Source organism: Camellia sinensis, chromosome 2 (genome assembly GCF_055761805.1).
Source record: "Camellia sinensis isolate YWXY chromosome 2, ASM5576180v1, whole genome shotgun sequence".
Classification (NCBI taxonomy): Eukaryota; Viridiplantae; Streptophyta; class Magnoliopsida; order Ericales; family Theaceae; genus Camellia; species Camellia sinensis.
The window spans coordinates 88,660,091-88,678,921 of NC_138962.1; the positions used below are offsets into that span (position 1 = coordinate 88,660,091).

Sequence of the window (18,831 nt, forward strand, 5' to 3'; positions counted from 1 at the left end):
TGTTGGGTTTGTTTGTGAATGATTTATCTGAATTAAAATGTTTTTTTTTTTTGGGGTTATTTTTCATTGCTCTATAGATTTGTGTGTTCTGTTTTGGGTTATTTTGGGTTTGTTTTTTATACTTTAAAGAAATTTACCCATGTGGTTTCTCTGTTTTCATTCTCTTTGGATTTTTATCTATTTATTTATTTATTTATTTTATGTGGGGTCAATGCAATAACACTAGCAAGTGTGCTTGGTTTGTTTTTTCTAGAACTTTAAAAATCTTTTTTGTATTCTAATGGATGAGATGATGGATAGAATTGCATTTTGTATATAGCTACAATTGCATTGTGAGTGATTTATACCTTCAAACCAACGTAAGTAACCAACACAAAGTTGGAGATATATCAATGTTGGCCCCTCTTTAACTTCCAGCTTTCTTTTCCAGCTATTATGAAAAGTAATGTCTCTTATATTCTTCTTATCTTTCAAGGATAATATCTTGGAGTCTTGGTTGTTGCTAATTTCTTTTGATTTATGTTTTCCCAGATTATCCACGCAATATGGTTATTGCTATATTTTAGTAATGAATAATGACAAAATACTAGAGTTTAGCAATGTTGCTTCAGTAGTTACTCTGCTATTTTTCAAATTTTTCTCACAAAATATCAAATAAAAAAAATGTTATATATGGTGTTGCTTCAATAGTAACTCCGCTTTTGTTAGATTGTGGCTTCACAGCATTGGTTACATTGGTTTTTAAATGATGGTATGCAAATCCTCAGCTGCTATATTTCACAGTTTTTGAAGCAAATTTCATGCCTTTGTCTTTGGCTCTTCATGATAGTGTTGAGTTCATTGATTTTTTCTGTTCTTCTAAATAAACATATTCTTTTGGTAGCCCTTCTTACAACTAGGAAGTCACCTCTTTAGGCAAGTAAATTCTTCTCTACCTAGTGAATTGAAGCTTGAATTATGGTTGCTATATTTATAACAATTCTTATGTTTTTCAGATTCTTTGTTATCTTTATTGATATGTAGTGGAATTTGCTAGTACCAAAAGAGTACTGAGCTCCTGATCAGGAAGCTTCTGTTGAAAAGGCTTGTTCGTGAAATTGCTCAGGACTTCAAGGTAATTGAATGGTTGCAATAGATAAACATTGTCATATTTATCGTAATTGTTTAGGGTTTTTTATTTTTTATTTTCCATGTTTTTCATTAGTAGTGTATGTTAATGTTAATGTTTTTGAATTTTTTTTGTTGAGTTGTGGATTTGAATAGGCTACATTCTTTGATTTTTGACTGAAATTTTGAATGGTTTGCTATTGTTTTTGCTCTTTTGTTTTCAAATTATTACCTCTTCTACAATTTGTTGTTGATTTACTTGTGTATATGTGTGTGTGTATGTTTGGAAAACTTTTATTTATGAAGGACATCACTCTTTAGCAAGTTTGGCCCCCCTCTCTCTCTCTCTCTCTATATATATATATATGTATGTCTGTATTCTTTCTCAGTTTGATCATTGTTGTTGCCTCTATCAGGTTAAGCTTGAATGACTGTAGTGACTATAGGTTAGACAAATGCCTATTTTTTTTTGAATTAAATTGTTGGTCATAGATTTCAAAGTATTTTTGACTATGACTTCTTTGTTTTTACTTTTTATTTGCCAATTTTGTTTTGGTGAAAGTAGTTTGTGGCCCTTTCAAGAGTTTTACATGACAAATTTTGTTGTTGGTTTCTACTTTCAGTGTATGTTAGCTATGAAAGTTTGGTGAATTGTTATGTCCTTACTTATCTATTATATGTTTTGAGGGTAGAAGATGGAAACCAAGAGCATACACACCAATTGAAGAGAATGAGATTCAGATTAAGAGTGAGTCTGCTTCAGGTACTTTTTATATTCCTATTAATGAATGCTTGATTTGATGATGCTTTTGTTTCTAATTGCCTTTCTTTGTGATATACACTTAATTTTTTTTATAGATGAATGTGTATCCGTTGGTTAAAGCTTCCTCTTCACTGAATATGTCTTTGCAGTATCTGGACAAATTTGATGTGTAATTTTCTAACTATAGGCTATAGCTGGATTAATGGGCTCAAAGCCAACACTACAACAAACTTATTTTGTGTTGAATTAGGGTCTTAATCATTTCTGACAATGGCTGTATTTTTTTTTTTTTTGAATTTTTTGTTATTGGAATCTTGGAATGAACTTGCTCCAATTAAAAATGATTATGAAATCTTAAATTTATTAGCAGTAGTGAACAAAAAAAACTGAGACATGAGTATCATCTCTTTTTGAATATTAGTCTCTTAGTGAATATTGGAGGGTGAGTAGAGAGAACCATCTTCGTTCAATAGAAAAGAGGCCAGCTGCATGCAATATAGCTTATTGGCAAAGTTGTTAAAATTGGGATCCTATATGGGATCGTTGGAAGAGACTAGTGGATCGGATGGTAAAATCAGATCGAGGATTGTAAGATTCTACTTTCAATGTACAATAAAATGAAAAATTATGGATAATGATAATATATGTTACGTAATTTTAAAAATATTAAAGAAAAATGTTAAATTTGATATAATGCAGATTTTATGTTAACATCAATTAAAAGAGACATTTGGAAAGTGTTTATAGTCAAAAGAGACATTTGGAAAAAGTGTTTATAGTCAAATTTTTTATATAGATATACACATATATCTATGCAATTCTAGTTAATTTATGGATGTACACATATGTACACATTTATAGTCAATTTTTTATATACATATACATACATATATATATAAGAAATAAATAACAAAAAAAAAAATTGTTAGGATTGGGATCGTTATAGAATCGGGATCATCATCTTCTGTTCCCAACTCTTCTTCGGTGATTTCAAATGGTAGTTTGTAGGCAATTCTCTGGCGATTTCTTCATTCCATTCTATCTACACCCACACACTACCACTGTACCCGCTTCATTTGGAAGTTTCCCCGGAATCCATATTCGCTACCCCGCTGATTTCTACACCAACCCCTATCTCAATTTCTACCCAACATCGGTTAATGCGATTTCTCTCTAACTCCCTCTCCTTTTCCCAATTTCTAGACCCTAGCTATGTTTATGTTTTGTACAATAAAAAAGTTTGTATTTTGGTGCTGTTGTTTCCAACTCTATGATCAGTGGTTCTCTCTATAGATATTTGTAGATCTATTTATATAATTGTCCATCTTTGAAGTTCTAATTTTTATGTTTTGTTATTGTTGTAACCCTTAGTTATTTAATGTAGAGGACCATGTTATTCTTCCTAATGGCCTAAAGGTTAGTTATTTCTATAGTCCTATCACAAAAGTTTGATTGTTGTATGCTTGTGTAATTGAATAATATTAAATTTACGTTTTTGTAAATATGAGGATTATAATCCTAATGACATCGGGAACAATTAGGATGTTGAAACCTTAAATGAGTTCTTTTCTTTCTTGTGCTTTAATTGAAAATTGTAAGAATGTCATCCACATAAATGAATTAATTGAAATAATCTTGTGGAAAAAATTGCAATGCTTGAGGAGTAGATTTCATTTTTAGATCTAACTTTTTGATTAGGTAGACTGTTCAATGGAGATTGTGGTTGCTGAACTATTTACGAACGATTCTTATTTTTTATTTTGTAATTGAGTTTGTTACCTATTATCGATATTGTCTATAATATTAGAAAATGTAATATTTAAAGACAAAACTAATACAAATATTGTTGAATCAATATGATGTGTGTTGAATCACAAAGAGTAATACACGTTAAATAGAGAGAAAATTAGCCCATTTCAAAGGAAGGAATTTGTTAGGAAAAAACATAGCATTTTATTTCAAGGGAAGGAATAGTTGAATGTGTTGTGGTCCCAGAGGAGATCCAGATTAATATCTTATATTTTTTCTATATATTTTATATTTAATAAGAAATGATATCGATTTGTGCAGATACTTCATGCTTCTAGTGGACATCAACGAATTGGGGAATTTTTGGTGATGACACCCATGACAATGAGTTGTAGGTTTCTCCCTCTGGCCAATGAGCAGGTATCTTTGTTATATAATGCAATATATTAAATCAATTGGATTAATGTTTTTGTATTTGCCTTGATATATTCAAGCTTATAAATGTGATATATTCAAGCGTATTGTTATGGATCTTTCCCTAATGACACTACTTTGTTGGAATGCTAAATTTCCCTAATGACACTACCTTGTGTGCATTTCATGTGCTTCATACAAAAGTTTCATTGGAAAAACTGTGAAAAAGAATTGTGCAAGTACTCTTGTCAATACATTCCATCACTAGAACCATCAACAACACTCCACCCTCCCTAAATTAAAATAACCATGTTTGTCAAACTTATCACAAAGCAACACCATGGCTAACTCAATTAAACAGGAGTAGAGAATCTTGATTGCTTTATAGATTTTTTGTACATATAACTTGAAAATGTATGTCTATTAACTTTCTTAATACATATGTATGTATTGTGGCGAACCGAAGGGGTGGCGAAGGGAGGTCAAGGTCCCTCCCAAGCTTCAAATTTTGTTTATAGTTCTATTATACGTGACCAGTGTTGTCAAAGGCGCGCCTAGGCGGGCGCCTAGGCACAAGGCGAGTCAAGGCTCAGCATCTGCGCCTGTACAGGTACTAGGCGAGGCGAATTGAACCAGGCACTCGCCTTAGACGCAACTTGATCAAGGCGAGAGAGGCGAAAGGCGATCGCCTAGGCGCGACAAAGTGTTCAAGTCGTAGATCTGATCTAACGACTCATATAACCTTTCGAATGGCTCGTAATCACAGAGGATTACGACCCATGTACCATATGAGACAAATAGGACTCAGATAACCCTAATCGATCGATTACGAACCTGTGTTCAAAAAAAGAAGTCGTCTCTTCCTCTTCCTCTGCGACTACGACTTCGATCGACTTCTCGCAGGTTCGACTTCGCAGGTACTCGATCGACTTCGCAGGCTCGAGTTCGACTTCGATTGACTTCGATCGACTTCTCGCAGGCTCGCAGGTTCGACTTCGATCGACTTCTCGCAGGTTCGGCTTCGCAGGTTCGACTTTCTCTCCCCTTCTCCTTCTTCTTCGTCTTCGATGAATTTTTTTGCTCTTTTTTTTTTTCTTTTCTTTTACCTTCGTAAGCTGATCTGTTTTTATTTTTTATTTTTTTTTCTTTTCTTTTCTTTTGATTATGATAAATAAATAAATAAATAAATAAATAAATTCATAAATAACTTAATTAATTGATTATGATAAATTAATTAATTCACAAATTAATTAATTCATAAATAAATAAATAAATAAATAAATAAATAAATTGATTATGATAAATAAATAACTAATTTTTTTTTTTCAATTATTTGACTTTCATAACCCTAATTATTACATAAACAAATAAATAAATTAATTAAATCATACATACATACATAAATAAAAAAATAGATATATTACATTTATTATGATTATACTGAAATTGATTCATCATTATACTGAAATTAATTAATTCACCATTAATTAAAAAAATAGAAAATTGATTCATAACATTAATTAATTCATACATTACATACATTAAATTACATACATTAATTAATTCATACATTAATAGAAAATTGAATGTAACATAGGAATAAATGTAATGGAATGTAATGTACATTAATTAATTAATTCATCATTAATAAAAAAAATAGAAAATTGATTCATACATTACATTCATTAATTAATTCATCACATAACATGCATTACATTCATTATACTGAAATTGTTTTTTTGTTATTTATTTTTTGTGTTGTGTAGTAAGTACTAAGTAGAAAATGACATCGGAAAGTAATAGAAAAGATCCGGCGTGGCAATATGCCCATTTGGTGGAGGAGAATAATTTAAACAAGTTTGAGTGTAATTTTTGTGGTAAAGTATCAAATGGAGGTGTTTATCGGGTGAAACAACACCTTGCGGGAGGTTATAGGAATGTCACTGCTTGCCCGAAGTGTCCTTCTCATGTAAGAGAAGAGATTAGAGAGTTCATGTCCAAAAAAAGACACAAAAAGAAGAAATGAACATGTTGCCTGATTTCGATGACATGGACATGGAAGATGAAGATGAAGATGATGATGTCGTTGAGATCAATGTCAATCAACACCACAAGTTGACAAGTAGTAGCCAAGGTTCATCCAAATCCAAATCCAAATCAAAAATGCCAAAGAGAAAAGGGCTTATGGATGTTTACTTCACACCCAATCCTGAATCAGTGGTGAAAAATCGAAAAGACCAACCAAAAGGGAAACAAACCAAAATTGATGCAAATGACTCTTACAAAAAAGAAATGAGAGCTCGGGCACTGCAAAGATTTGCAAGGTGGATGTATGATGCTGGCATCCCTTTTAATGCAGTAAATTATGAGAGTTTTGGACCAATGATTGAAGCCATTGGCCAATATGGTCCTGGTATGAAGCCACCGACATACCATGAAGTGCGGGTTACCCAACTCAAAAAAGAAGTGAAACATACTGAAGATTTGATGAAGTATCATAAAGAGGATTGTGCAAAATACGGGTGTTCCATAATGGCAGATGGTTGGACTGATAAGAGAGGAAGGACATTGATTAACTTTTTAGTTAATTGTCCAAGAGGAACCATGTTTGTTGAGTCGGTTGATGCTTCTAGCTATTCAAAGGATGGGCAAAAGCTATTTGAATTACTAGACAAGTTTGTGGAGAAAATTGGAAAAGATAATGTGGTGCAAGTTATCACTGATAGTGCTGCAGCTAATATGTTGGCGGGTAAGAGTATTTCCTCATTCCTTACATCAAAATTGTTTACTCATAGTTTGTTTTGTATTTAAAATTTAAAAACTTGAAAATAATAATTCTTCATTATTGTTACATTATAGGGAGGTTTTTGGAAGCTAAGTATGAACACTTGTATTGGACACCATGTGCTGCTCATTGTTTGGACTTGATGTTAGAAGACATTTTCAAGATACCTAGACTGAAAAAGACATTTGAAAGGGGTATTGCAGTACATGGCTACATTTACAATCGGCCTACGTTGCTAAACATGACGAGGCGCTTTACAAATTTGAAGAATTTGATCAAGCCTGCAAAAACTAGATTTGCAACCGCCTTTTTGACTGTCTAGGATGCATCAACAAAAAAACAATTTGAGAAAGATGGTCACCTCCGAAGACTGGACCTCAAGCAAATGGGCAAAGGAGCCACAAGGTAAAAGAATGGCACAAACTTTGTTGATGCCTTCATTTTGGAATACTGTTGTGTTTGCCCTTAAGGTCTCGGGTCCTCTTGTCAAAGTGCTTAGACTGGTTGATACCGAGAAGAAACCTCCCATGGGATACATTTATGAGGCAATGGATAGGGCAAAAGAATGCATTGCAAGTTCATTTGATCATAAAGAAGAGAAGTATAATGAAATTTTCGAAATCATTGACAAAAGATGGGATGTTCAATTGCATCGACCTTTACATGCAGCTGCGCATTTTCTTAACCCAGAATTCTTTTACCCAAAAGCGTTAGAGGTGCAAAGAGATCATGAAGTGATGAATGGGTTTTATGAATGCATGCAAAGGTTGGTCCCGGATGTCACTGTTCAAGATTTGATCACTAATGAGATGAGTATTTATATGAAGGATGAGAGTTTTTTTGGCGAGTCTGTTGCGATTAGGCAAAGAAATACAAGAGCACCAGGTAATATATTATAGACTCATAGAGTTTATTTTTAGTAATACTTTTAGTAAAACTTAATACTTGGTAACAATTATTTCTAACTAGTGGATTATCGCAGCTGATTGGTGGGCATCATATGGTTCTTATACTCCAAACTTGCAAACTTTTGCCATAAAAGTCCTTAGCCTAACATGTAGTTCATCGGGTTGTGAACGAAATTGGAGTGTATTCGAACATGTGAGTATTTAACATTCTAACTAATTTTTCGTTCAATTCAAATATTTTTTATTCTCATTATATAGAATTTAATATCTTTTTAATAATTGCAGCTTCATAGCAAGAAAAGAAATAGATTGGAACAACAACGTCTCAATGATTTAGTGTATGTCAAATACAATAGAACATTGAGATTTAGGTATGACATGTGCAACACTCTTGATCCCATATCTTTGCAAAATATTGATGAAAGCAATGAGTGGTTGCTTGGGAGGATGGATGGAGAATCAGATGAAGATAATGAGCCTGTGTTTGATGATGATGATGGCTTGACGTGGGCCACTGTTGCTAGAGCTTCTGGAGTAGAAGAAAGTAGCCATGCAAGTAGAGCAACAAGTTCACGCTCAAAGGCACAACCGAGGATATCTAAATCATCAACATTGACTCCACTTCAATTAATAGATGAAGAGGAAGCGGGCTCAGATGACACAGAGGAGGAAGATGTTGAGGGATACAAATCAACTGATGGAGGAGAAGATGATAGTTTGCTTGCCATTGATGTTGAGGATGATGATTGACTGACACCGACCTAACCTACCCTTTCTTTTGATATTGATGTTTTTAAGTGTTAAGATATATATTAGTATTTGTTGGATATTTATGTTTTGGATGTTTAGTGTTTATGTTTTTATTTTATTGAATGTGGATTATTTGATCTTTGAAAATTGAAATGTTATGTAATATGCACTTTCATGGCTTTGAGAATTATTCTATATTTTGTCTTGAATCTTGATTACTTTTTATTTTTTAAAAAATTGTCTTAGTACTATGAATGATTAGTCTATATTAATTTTTCTATTTTTGACGAATACTGTGCGCCTTACTTTAATAAAGCCCGCGCCTCGCCTTGCGCCTAGGCTCCAAGAGACCTTCGGCGCCTCAGTGCGCCTTGAGCCTTTAAAAACACTGTACGTGACACTTTAATTTGGGTGCTATTAGGAAAGAAGCAAAAAGCAGTCAATTGTCCCAATTAAGATTGTAATATCTTTTTGTATGGTTGGTTATATGGATGGTTTTCTAGAGGTGGATGGTTAAACATTGTTTTTGGAGGAAGAGACTTGTCAATGTATATATTTAGGCTTTTGTGAAATACTTTTGATGTTAATAGAGGCTGTAACTTTGAACTTTATATTTAGCTTGAAGAATTATGAAGATTTAACTGTAGAGATTTAAACAATATGAACTTGATTGGTTTTGTGTCTTTATTCAACTTCACTTGGCCCTTGAGAAATTACATACTTTTGAATTATTTTTTAATTATTTTGCTGATATAACTTTTTTATTTGGTTATGTAAGGTGCTTTAATGGTAGTTCCTATCACTTACAGTTTTCATGTTTTGAAAGACTCCTGTGGTGCTTTTGTTCTTTCCCGCATGTCCTTTTATATCGGCCGGCACTTTTCACATGGTAAAAATCTCTTTATTCTTGCTTTTAGTTTTAAATTTATTTCATTGCTACTTTAGTAGTTAATGGAAACTGATATTTTATACTGTTGCTTCTTTTTTTTAAATTTGTAGATTTGGATGCTTGCCATTTCAAGTTCACACTAAAAAAATTGTATCGATGTTCCTTTTCATTATGAATACTTTGGTGTGGTCAATCAGCATGTTGATGAGAATCACTACATGTGGTATAAAGATCCAGTTTCTAACAAGGCAAAAAAAAAATGTGTCTAGTTTCTAATGAGAGCATGTCTCCTATCTCAAAAATCTTAGATATTTGGTACGTGACACGATAACAATATCCTTATCTTCCTAATGTGGACCTTCATAATGAAGCATATACTTTTGATGATTTATATGTGGATGGGGCCATTTCATGTTCCTATAGTGGGGAGAAATTTGATGGAGATGAAGGTTCCGGTGATGATTTAAGGCCAACAAATGGATATGGATGATTAACCCCTTCACCAAAAGTGATCAGTGACCAGTCTTTTTTATAAACGTGATGTAATTTGGATGGCTTCTTTATGGATGATGTAATGTGGATGTAAATTTGATTTTGGTAATCCATGTATGTGTAGATTATTGATGTGTAAGGCTGTAATTTTGATTTTGGATGCCAATCTATTCGGTACAAAATGCATCCATATTGCAAGAGTACAGAGCAATTGATTGCACAATTGATTGTATACCATTGCCAGTCAAGTCTAAACAATACAAATTTGCTCCAATTGATTGTGAGATTGGAACATGCCTAGTGTCTAATAGATTCACTATGATTTGATTGTAAACAATATTCAAGCAAATTATACAAGGTTGCCAAACTTTGGCATGTTTTTTTTTTTGTTTGTCATGGCCATGGGCTTCAAAATGATTGGCTAATTGATTGGTGTTTTCACTTTCTTACAAGAATTGATTGACTAATGGTCCCCAATCAATTTTCAAATCAATTGGAAAATGCACTGCCTTGATAAAAATCAATTAGCTAATCAAAATGCATCCATATTGCAAGAGTACAGAGCAATTGATTGCACAATTGATTGTATACCATTGCCAGTCAAGTCTAAACAATACAAATTTGCTCCAATTGATTGTGAGATTGGAACATGCCTAGTGTCTAATAGATTCACTATGATTTGATTGTAAACAATATTCAAGCAAATTATACAAGGTTGCCAAACTTTGGCATGTTTTTTTTTTTTGTTTGTCATGGCCATGGGCTTCAAAATGATTGGCTAATTGATTGGTGTTTTCACTTTCTTACAAGAATTGATTGACTAATGGTCCCCAATCAATTTTCAAATCAATTGGAAAATGCACTGCCTTGATAGAAATCAATTAGCTAATCCATTGGCCATAATCCAAATAAAAGCTAAAAGCCAAAATCTTGAGTGTTTAGTCAGGCTATGGGCTTCCAAATTAGAAATGAATATAATGACAAGGTCTGGAGTTAACAAACTGTATCATTCACAATCTCCTCATAAATTACTATCCAATACATTAAAATCAAGCAAAATACATCATATTTCAAACATCAAGCAACTCATCCTCATTGACAATTTTCAAAAATTTAGAAGAAGAAAAAAAATAATTAAAAAAAAAAGGCAATATGTTACCATATTTCAAACAATAAACAACCTGGTGAGGTCATATTTATCAAAACACCAACCAAAAGAATTTTTTTTACACATGAAACGTATCATACTAAACTCCCAAAAGTAACCAAAAAAGTGTTCATAAACAAATTGGGACAACCACAAAACCCGTAACATATTCAACTATCAATTTAGTCTAAGCATAGTAAAATAATGAAAAGGCCAAGGTCAAGGCTCCTTAGAAAATTCATCTCCGTCTTCAACATCTTCTGTTCTCGACTCTTCTTCATCTCCCTCATCATCATCATCTTCATCTCTTCCCAACTCTTCTTCGTGTCCTTCATCCTCACCTTGTCCTCCATCCCCGTGAGGGTTATCTACATTTTTTTTGTCCATTCGTTCAATGTCACTTACACAGATTTTAGTTCCTCGTGCATCATCTAGACTTGCCTTTTGTCCATACAACCTCGGGTGTTTTCCAACCGCTTCACCACATCAAGGGCCTTACCAATCCAAATGGCTATACTTGCTAAAGATGACAAAATAAAGTCATGGGCTAGTGCAGATTGAAAATTGAATGCATGATGATTTTATTTATTTATTTTTTAAATTGTTACGGTGGGTTTTGTGCAAGTGGTATCTTAGATGGTGCCCAAACCTTTGCTACTCTCACATACCTGATCTGACTCAGCTCAGAGACCAAGTCCTGGACAGAATAATTGTGTATACTAACTGAGTAAGACATGCTTTGAGGCTAAAAATAAGTCCTATTCTATCTCGCCTATGCCTCAAGTAAATGAATAAGCTAATAGCAAGCGTGCATTGTAGCAGCTTTTGATTAAAAGCTAGTTTTTTCTAGCTTCAAAGCCAAAGAGGAAGTTTTGACTAATCAATCTATTATTTTTTTTTAAATAGGAAAGAAAGAAATTTAAACATAAATAATTAATAAGACAATGATACACCTCCTTCAAAGTAAAAGAAGACTTCACCTAATCCAAATCAATGCTACAAAGAAGCCTCAATTACCACAAAGAAGACTCATGGATTTGCACATCACAATCAAGAGTTTATAGCAAATAACAACCACCAATTGCTCAAATATCAAATGACATATCCAACAAAAATATATGAGAAAGATGTTATGCATTTTCTCCTTACAAATTGGATGTGCTACACATTTACATATTTGCTCATTTTTGACATCTACTCTCAATTTTTTCACTAACTGTTAGGCAAGGCTATATCCTTTATATGTTGTAGAAGCAATGTGTGATGCTTACGTATATAAATATTGGAAGGTCTAGATCCTATTGTCACGTAAAATAAAATAAGAAGCAAAATGCAATTAGGAGGAAGAAAAAAGAACAATTTTAACATTCCATTGATCAATCCAATTAAAGGAAAAAAAACATAGACTAGTTTCAACAGTTAAACAATTAATTCAACCAAAGAATTATTACATTTCATTAAAGCCCTTCTGAACAAGCTAACTGAGAAGTTACTCGGGTCAGTTCAACAACTTATTGTTCTTAATCAAATCTTCTATAATGCTATTTTATATTCTTGATAACGAAAAATGATAAAGCAAGATGCCTCACAATTTTCTAGAACCTAGAACCCTTTTTACAACATTTTCTGAAGTAAGACCAAACATTTCAATTGAAACATATAAACCAAAAAATAAAAAAATAAAAATAGAAACAAAAACAAACTAAGAGGATGGTAGCCTTACAAAATATGGAGTTCAAACCACACTGGTGTTAGTTGAAGCAATGGCAATGCAAACCACAAGGACCAAACAATTTTTTGGAGAGTAGCATTTTTCAATTGTACTATGATTGACACCTATGTGAACGTTATCATGTCCTCCCTATATCACAATAATCAATGACAATGCAACCAATGCAGCTTCCTACAAATGGCAACTAACAACTAAGGACATTACAAATTGTATATGAATGAAACTACATATAAAATTGTTACCAATTTAGCAAAAACCCTAAAAGTAAATTATGGTTCCTAGTTACTACATTAATTTAACCCTATCGACAAAAATAGTATAAAGTTTTTACCAATTTTGGCAAAAACCCTAGAGTGCTTGACCAAAAACTAATTCTTAGTTTGACTAACTCTTGTTCAAAATTCTGAGATAATCCAGAGAACTAGAGTGCCTAACCAAAAACATCTTCTTCTTCTTTCTTTTTTTTTGGCCTGTAAGTGTGCAATTGCACAATATTTAATTGTTTTCCCTTTAATCCATGAAGCACCCTCATAAACCAATCTAGGCACTATTTGACATAATACAAAGGGAATAGCAAAACCTATAAGAAGACTCAAAGGGAGGGAAAACTCCGAAAAAACTGCCATGTTTTCCTGCTAAGTCTACCATTTTTGAAACACTTACCCCAAGTGCACGAGTCTATTCCTAGAAATACATCTCTTAATTATGCTTCATAAAATTAGTAAGATAATCAAGTACTCTAAAACCTCCAACATTCTACCTTTTGCGAAATTTGAATTTTGATGCAAAAGGTGAGTCCCAACCTTAATTGAAAGTTGTGATCTAAACGAATCAATTCCCAAAACCTTGACTTTGAAATAGACATGAACCTATCATTCAAGAACCACTACTTCCTTAGAAAATTTATTTGTAATAGACATCCCTCATTCATACCTCTTCATTTTATTGGAAACCCATCAAACCCATTTCATAAAAACCCATCTATATAGTTAGACAAAGAAATTCATAGAATCATTTAATAGAAATAGACCCATTTCATTTCATAGAAATCCATTTCAAAACCATTTCACATAAATCAAAACCATTTGACAACAGTCATCATGCCTATTATTTGAAGAGTGCTCCAGGAGAAAGGCCATGCTAGTACCTTTAATAAAAAAAAAGGCCACTATACAAAACAAGAGGGCAAAACACATTTTCACATCATGTGCCTAACTGCGAATTCTTCAAATTTGGTTTTCGCATGAGTCACATAATTGGTGTTTTGCTTTGGTTTAAAACTGGCAAGTGGCTGCTAATTTAAGGTTATGTTCATAGTATATGTCACAATTAAAGAATGTTACTTAGCTGCGGTTTGACAATCGTTTTGGAGCTACATGAGCACAACACGACAAAAATGCACTACAAAATCACAAGCAAACAAACAGAATGGACCCGTGTGGTGGGAAGCACGTGACCGAATGGACAATGATGAAAATACCCCCTGTTCAATTGGATTTTGGTTTACATGTATTTGGTAGGGTTTTCTGATGAAACACACTTCAACTTCACGGCGACATAGAACCAGAGAGGGGGAGAGGGCAACACAGCATCCGACGATCGATCCAGGCCTACAGTGCTTCGTCAACGGGTCGACCATCCTTCACGCGTAACATTGTGTCGTCGTTGCATCTCTAGTACGCATAACTCGCTCTATTTTGGGGTTTTCGTCTCCTTGCACGAGATGTCACTTATTTGTGCTGTGTATGTTGAAAATCTGTGGTTCTGGAGTTCGATCATTGGTAAAACATGTATTTTGGTGTCAATGGTGGTTTAAAACTGAAAATGTTCTACTTGATTCTGATCTGTTGTGGATGAACTGAAGCAATGTTGGATGGTAGTGTTCATTTGGTTTATTTATTTTTTAAATTTTTTTTTCGGTTTTTTCTTCTTTAATTTTTCTTAATTTTTTTGTTCGGTTTTGTTCGGTGTTCTTGTGGAATTTATTGAATTTTTTTTCTAACTCAGTCGACGTCAAACTAGTTTGTTTTTTTTTTTTTAATTTTTTTTCCTTTCTCTTTTATTTTTATTTTCGATTTTTTTTACCCCTGTTTCTTGTTACTCGTTGAACACAATTTTTGTTTAACTCACACTACAAAATGGTTTTGCTTGTTGCTGGAGTAGACAGAGCAATTGGAATGTTATCTGTTAATTTGTTGAACTGAACAGAGCAATATATTTTTACAAGGCAATTCAATTTATCTGTTAATTTGTTACATTTGTTAATTTGTTGAACTGAGCAGAGCAGTATAGTTGGTTGTATCCGGATTTTGGTTGGAGAAGCATTTTATGAAATACAGACAAAACAGAGCACAACATTTGAACTTGTTAATTTAATTTTATTTTTTTTCCTATTTTGTCTTTCAAATCTGTTAGCAATTCTTGGTTTTTTAAAAATCTGTGACTATTTGTTGTTGTTTGCTCTTTCACCAACAAATAGTTGTGCCTTCGCCTGAACTGTCTATTACTTTCTATATGTGTTTCTGCCTGGTCTTCAATGTAATCATAATTAAATGGCCAACTAACTAACTGAACATATGCCCTAGCTGATAATGGTGGTTTTCTTTTTTGTAATTATACTGTGTTAATTTTAGTCGTTTCAATTATGTTGGATTAGTAACGCTTTCTTAACTGTTAAACAAAAAACAGTGAGCGTTGTTTTTCAATTCTCTTGGATTGGGTCCATTGAAGAATGTTGCTTATGTGTATGCAATCCTATTTTTGTATGCGTGTTATTGTATTTATGCCATAAACAGTACTGGTAAACCAATTATGTAGTTTAGTGCAACATGGTGTATGCTAACAATTAACTATTTAACATAATCATCTCATTACCACACATATCATATACGACAACCACATAACTTATTGGCGAAAATGTATCAAACAGCATTTCCTACACCTTATGTTTGTCTACTATTCATCTATGTTACAAAAAAAAGCATGGCTTCATTCATGTCAAGTGGCACATATACTCCATGGCCACGTCGTACATGTGCCTGTGGCTACGGTCAATGTCTTGTCAAGATTTCCAAATCTCACAAAAATCTAGGACGGGCTTACTATGCGTGTCTGAATCCTGTGGTGAGTACACCGAATTTTTTGGTAACATATTGTCATTTCTTTTACACCAGTTTACTAATAGCTTTGTACGTACATTTCGTCACCCATGTTTAAGTTGGATTGGTTGGTGCGATGAACCTAGGCGACTGAACACAGAGTCTGACTCCGCCATGATGACATTGTCATGCAGTTACGGGATGATGTCATTCACATTCAACAAACGTTGCGTATCTTGAAAACCATTGTTTCTGTGCTATGCATTGTTGTTGTAATCTTATTGTTGCGTATGTGAAAATGTGAAAAGTGTCTTGTAACACCCTAACAAACCTAATACTGTAATGACTTATGTTTGTTATGGACATGATACCTACAAGTCATTGTCAATGACGTGTAATGGAATGGTGGTTTCGATCTACAAAATTGTTTGTTGGTAGTTCATCTTAATTTTATGTGTAAACGATTGTGAAAATTGTTAAGTTTATAAGTTTTTGCGCCAATTTGTTTGGGTGAGTGATACGCGAACATTTATAAGGTACTTATGCTTTAATTTATCAGTTGCATTGTCGGTATGGATTCCACATGAACTTCACCGCGGACGGTTGCCAAAAATAAAGGGGTTGGAAGTACCCGAGCTAATGTTCTTGCCGACAGCCAAGATGTTCACAAAGCTGTATGGGATTATGAATCCACACAGCTTTTCCTACAACTTATTGCCGATGAGATTGTTGAGGGCAACCGACGATTCATGGTTTTGAGTAGCGCTGGGTATAAGTCTTTGGCCAAGAAGTTTGAAAAAAAAAACTGGTCGAAAACATGATGTCAAGCAGTTGAAGAACAAATGCGCATGCCTGAAACGAGAATGGACTGCTTGGATGAAGTTGATGGACCATACGAAAGGCATAACTGGAATTGGCTTTGACGCTGAAATAGGCATGTTTCAGGCTTCCGATGAATGGTGGGATCGTATGGAACTGGTAAATTATTTATACTATTTTGTTACCTTTCTACATTGCTTTAAATTTTTTTTTGTAACATATTGTCACTAATGGTTTGTGTTTGCTTTGCTGCAGATAAATAAGAGTTGTGCAAAGTTCAGGACTAAGACTTTGGAGCACCGGGAGTTGATGGAGATTGTCTTCACAGGCGCAGCTGCAACAGGAAGACATCATTGGACACCGGGGGAAAGGACTATCGAAGATAACAAGGGATCTTCTAATTCAGTTCAAAGCCTTGGTATGCGGCCTTTCACAGATCTAATCCCTTCTGTTGGTATTGGCGTAGATGCTAAGTCGTCAATGGAAGGTGTTGAACCTGCGGTTGACCCTGGCGCAAAAAGGAAAAGAAATACTCCCGCAAGTTCAGGAAAGTCGAGAAAGCCGACTAGTGGAGCATCTGCCTTAGCTGACAGCGTTAACAATCTGAGCAATGTCGTTCGTACTAAAAACCAAGAAGTTATTGTGAGGCACTTAACTGGGAATGAGTCCTTGTACACCATTTCAGAGTGCATGGACAGGTTGAAATCCATTCCTACCTTGGTCGGTACACCGTTGTTTCACTTTGCATCATCTCTTATGGACAACGCTGATTATCGAGTGGTTATGATGTGCCAGCCCGATGATGACCATATTATCAGGTGGCTTACGCATAAGCAACTACAAAGCAGCACTGCAGCTCCATTTGCGAACCTTTTTAGTGCACGGCAGGTTTGATGGATACTGGGATAGGCCACGGGGTTGGGCGACTTCTGGGAACTTATGGGTTCTTTCCGTGTTATGTGTTAATGTTTTAAGGCGAACTTGTTACAGTGTCGGATATTTAGGACGTCTATGTTATTTTTCTTGTTTTTTTTGAAACTTTTTGATTAGGGTTTGTTTGGTTTGCTTAAGTTGGATGTTTATGTGTTTGGTGGAACAATATGACCAGGTTGTGTTGTGTTTATTATGTTTTTCGTTTTGATTTGTTGGTTTGGATGGAATGGCTAATTTATGCATGTCCAGTAGTTGCTAGCTTGCTTTTTCAATACTCTTATGCATGGTCTGTTGTTCATGTATATATGTCATGTTAGTTAACGTTGGACATATGTCTTGTAGGCCTCGTCAAAATGGTGGCCATGTCTAACAGGGAAGGTAGCAGCAACACTGACTTCGTCGAGCAAATTAACTAAATGGCTATTCAGATACAAGAACAAAATAACTGGACGTACGTGCAAGCATGTCGGTACGTACAACAATATTACCCAAACTACATGTCAAAAACACCATATCGAACATCAATATTGATTGGAGGTGCATGGATATGTGAATTGTATGACGGACACGTTGGTCATTTTGAAGAAAATGTTTGTATGCCAAAACATGTATTTTCCTTGTTGTGTGACGCGTTAGTTAGAGATTTTGGTTTATGTGTTAACCAACGTACCCATGGATTAGCCGTGGAAGAAAGCATAACAATATTCATACATGTGTTAAGAGGGTTTAAGAATAGAGCCATCCAAGAACGCTTTCAACATTCAGGTGAAACCGTATCACGTCACGTGCATAATGTTTTGGAGGTGATGAAGAAGTTCACGGTTGTGCATTGTAGGCCAACAACAAATCAAAATGTGCGACATCCTCACTTGCGGTCAAAAATGAAATACCTACCATTCAAGGTACAACTTATTGACGAAAATGTTCTAAGTTTGGGGCCATATCATCTTTTCAAAATTTTGCTCAACTTTTGTGCTTTTAGGATTTCATCGGCGTGATCGATGGCACGTATGATGTTGCGAAAGTGACGGGGCCTGAGGCAGCGACCTATTTTGGACGCAAATACTGTCACACACAAAACATCATGGCGGTTGTTGATTTCGACATGTGTTTTATGTTTGTATCACTTGGATGAAAAGGCAGTATGCATGACAGTAGAGTTTTTGCTGAAATAATCAACAATGAAAATGCGCCGTTTCCACATCTGGAGGAAGGTAATGCAGAATTATCATTTCAAAATTCACT

General features: G+C 34.3%; 2 protein-coding genes and 1 long non-coding RNA gene across 19 annotated transcripts in view; all 3 read left to right on the forward strand.

The window, feature by feature from the left end:
- Positions 1–9,625, forward strand: part of LOC114284449 (uncharacterized) — a 48,182-nt gene extending 38,557 nt beyond the window's left edge. For 6 of the 17 annotated variants that reach the window (XR_014361326.1, XR_014361308.1, XR_014361312.1 and 3 more), the window contains 5 exons: positions 996–1,114; positions 1,800–1,870; positions 3,941–4,039; positions 9,286–9,365; positions 9,476–9,625. This is a non-coding gene — a long non-coding RNA (uncharacterized LOC114284449). Of the gene's footprint in view, positions 1–995; positions 1,115–1,799; positions 1,871–3,940; positions 4,040–9,254; positions 9,366–9,475 lie in introns of all 17 variants that reach the window. The other 11 variants (XR_014361321.1, XR_014361310.1, XR_014361318.1 and 8 more) reach the window with 6 other exon arrangements.
- LOC145788808 (uncharacterized) lies at positions 5,798–8,694 on the forward strand. The gene is made up of 4 exons (XM_082915049.1): positions 5,798–6,782; positions 6,893–7,703; positions 7,801–7,919; positions 8,012–8,694. Exons 2-4 carry the CDS (start codon positions 7,142–7,144, stop codon positions 8,474–8,476), a joined length of 1,146 nt encoding a protein of 381 aa, XP_082771175.1. The 5' UTR covers positions 5,798–6,782; positions 6,893–7,141; the 3' UTR covers positions 8,477–8,694.
- A 7,094-nt stretch (positions 9,626–16,719) lies between the features above and the next one.
- LOC114284454 (uncharacterized) lies at positions 16,720–17,547 on the forward strand. Its single transcript, XM_028227351.2, has 2 exons — positions 16,720–16,812; positions 16,909–17,547. The coding sequence occupies exons 1-2, from the start codon at positions 16,720–16,722 to the stop codon at positions 17,545–17,547; spliced, it is 732 nt and encodes a 243-aa protein (XP_028083152.2).
- Positions 17,548–18,831: the final 1,284 nt, after the last annotated feature.

Coding starts and splice junctions, on each gene's coding strand:
- LOC145788808 (XM_082915049.1), top strand. CDS start 7,142: ATGCATCAACAAAAAAACAATTTGAGAAAGATGGTCACCTCCGAAGAC. Junction 7,704..7,800: donor AAGAAATACAAGAGCACCAG/GTAATATATTAT, acceptor GGATTATCGCAG/CTGATTGGTGGGCATCATAT. Junction 7,920..8,011: donor ATTGGAGTGTATTCGAACAT/GTGAGTATTTAA, acceptor TAATAATTGCAG/CTTCATAGCAAGAAAAGAAA.
- LOC114284454 (XM_028227351.2), top strand. CDS start 16,720: ATGGACCATACGAAAGGCATAACTGGAATTGGCTTTGACGCTGAAATA. Junction 16,813..16,908: donor GGTGGGATCGTATGGAACTG/GTAAATTATTTA, acceptor GCTTTGCTGCAG/ATAAATAAGAGTTGTGCAAA.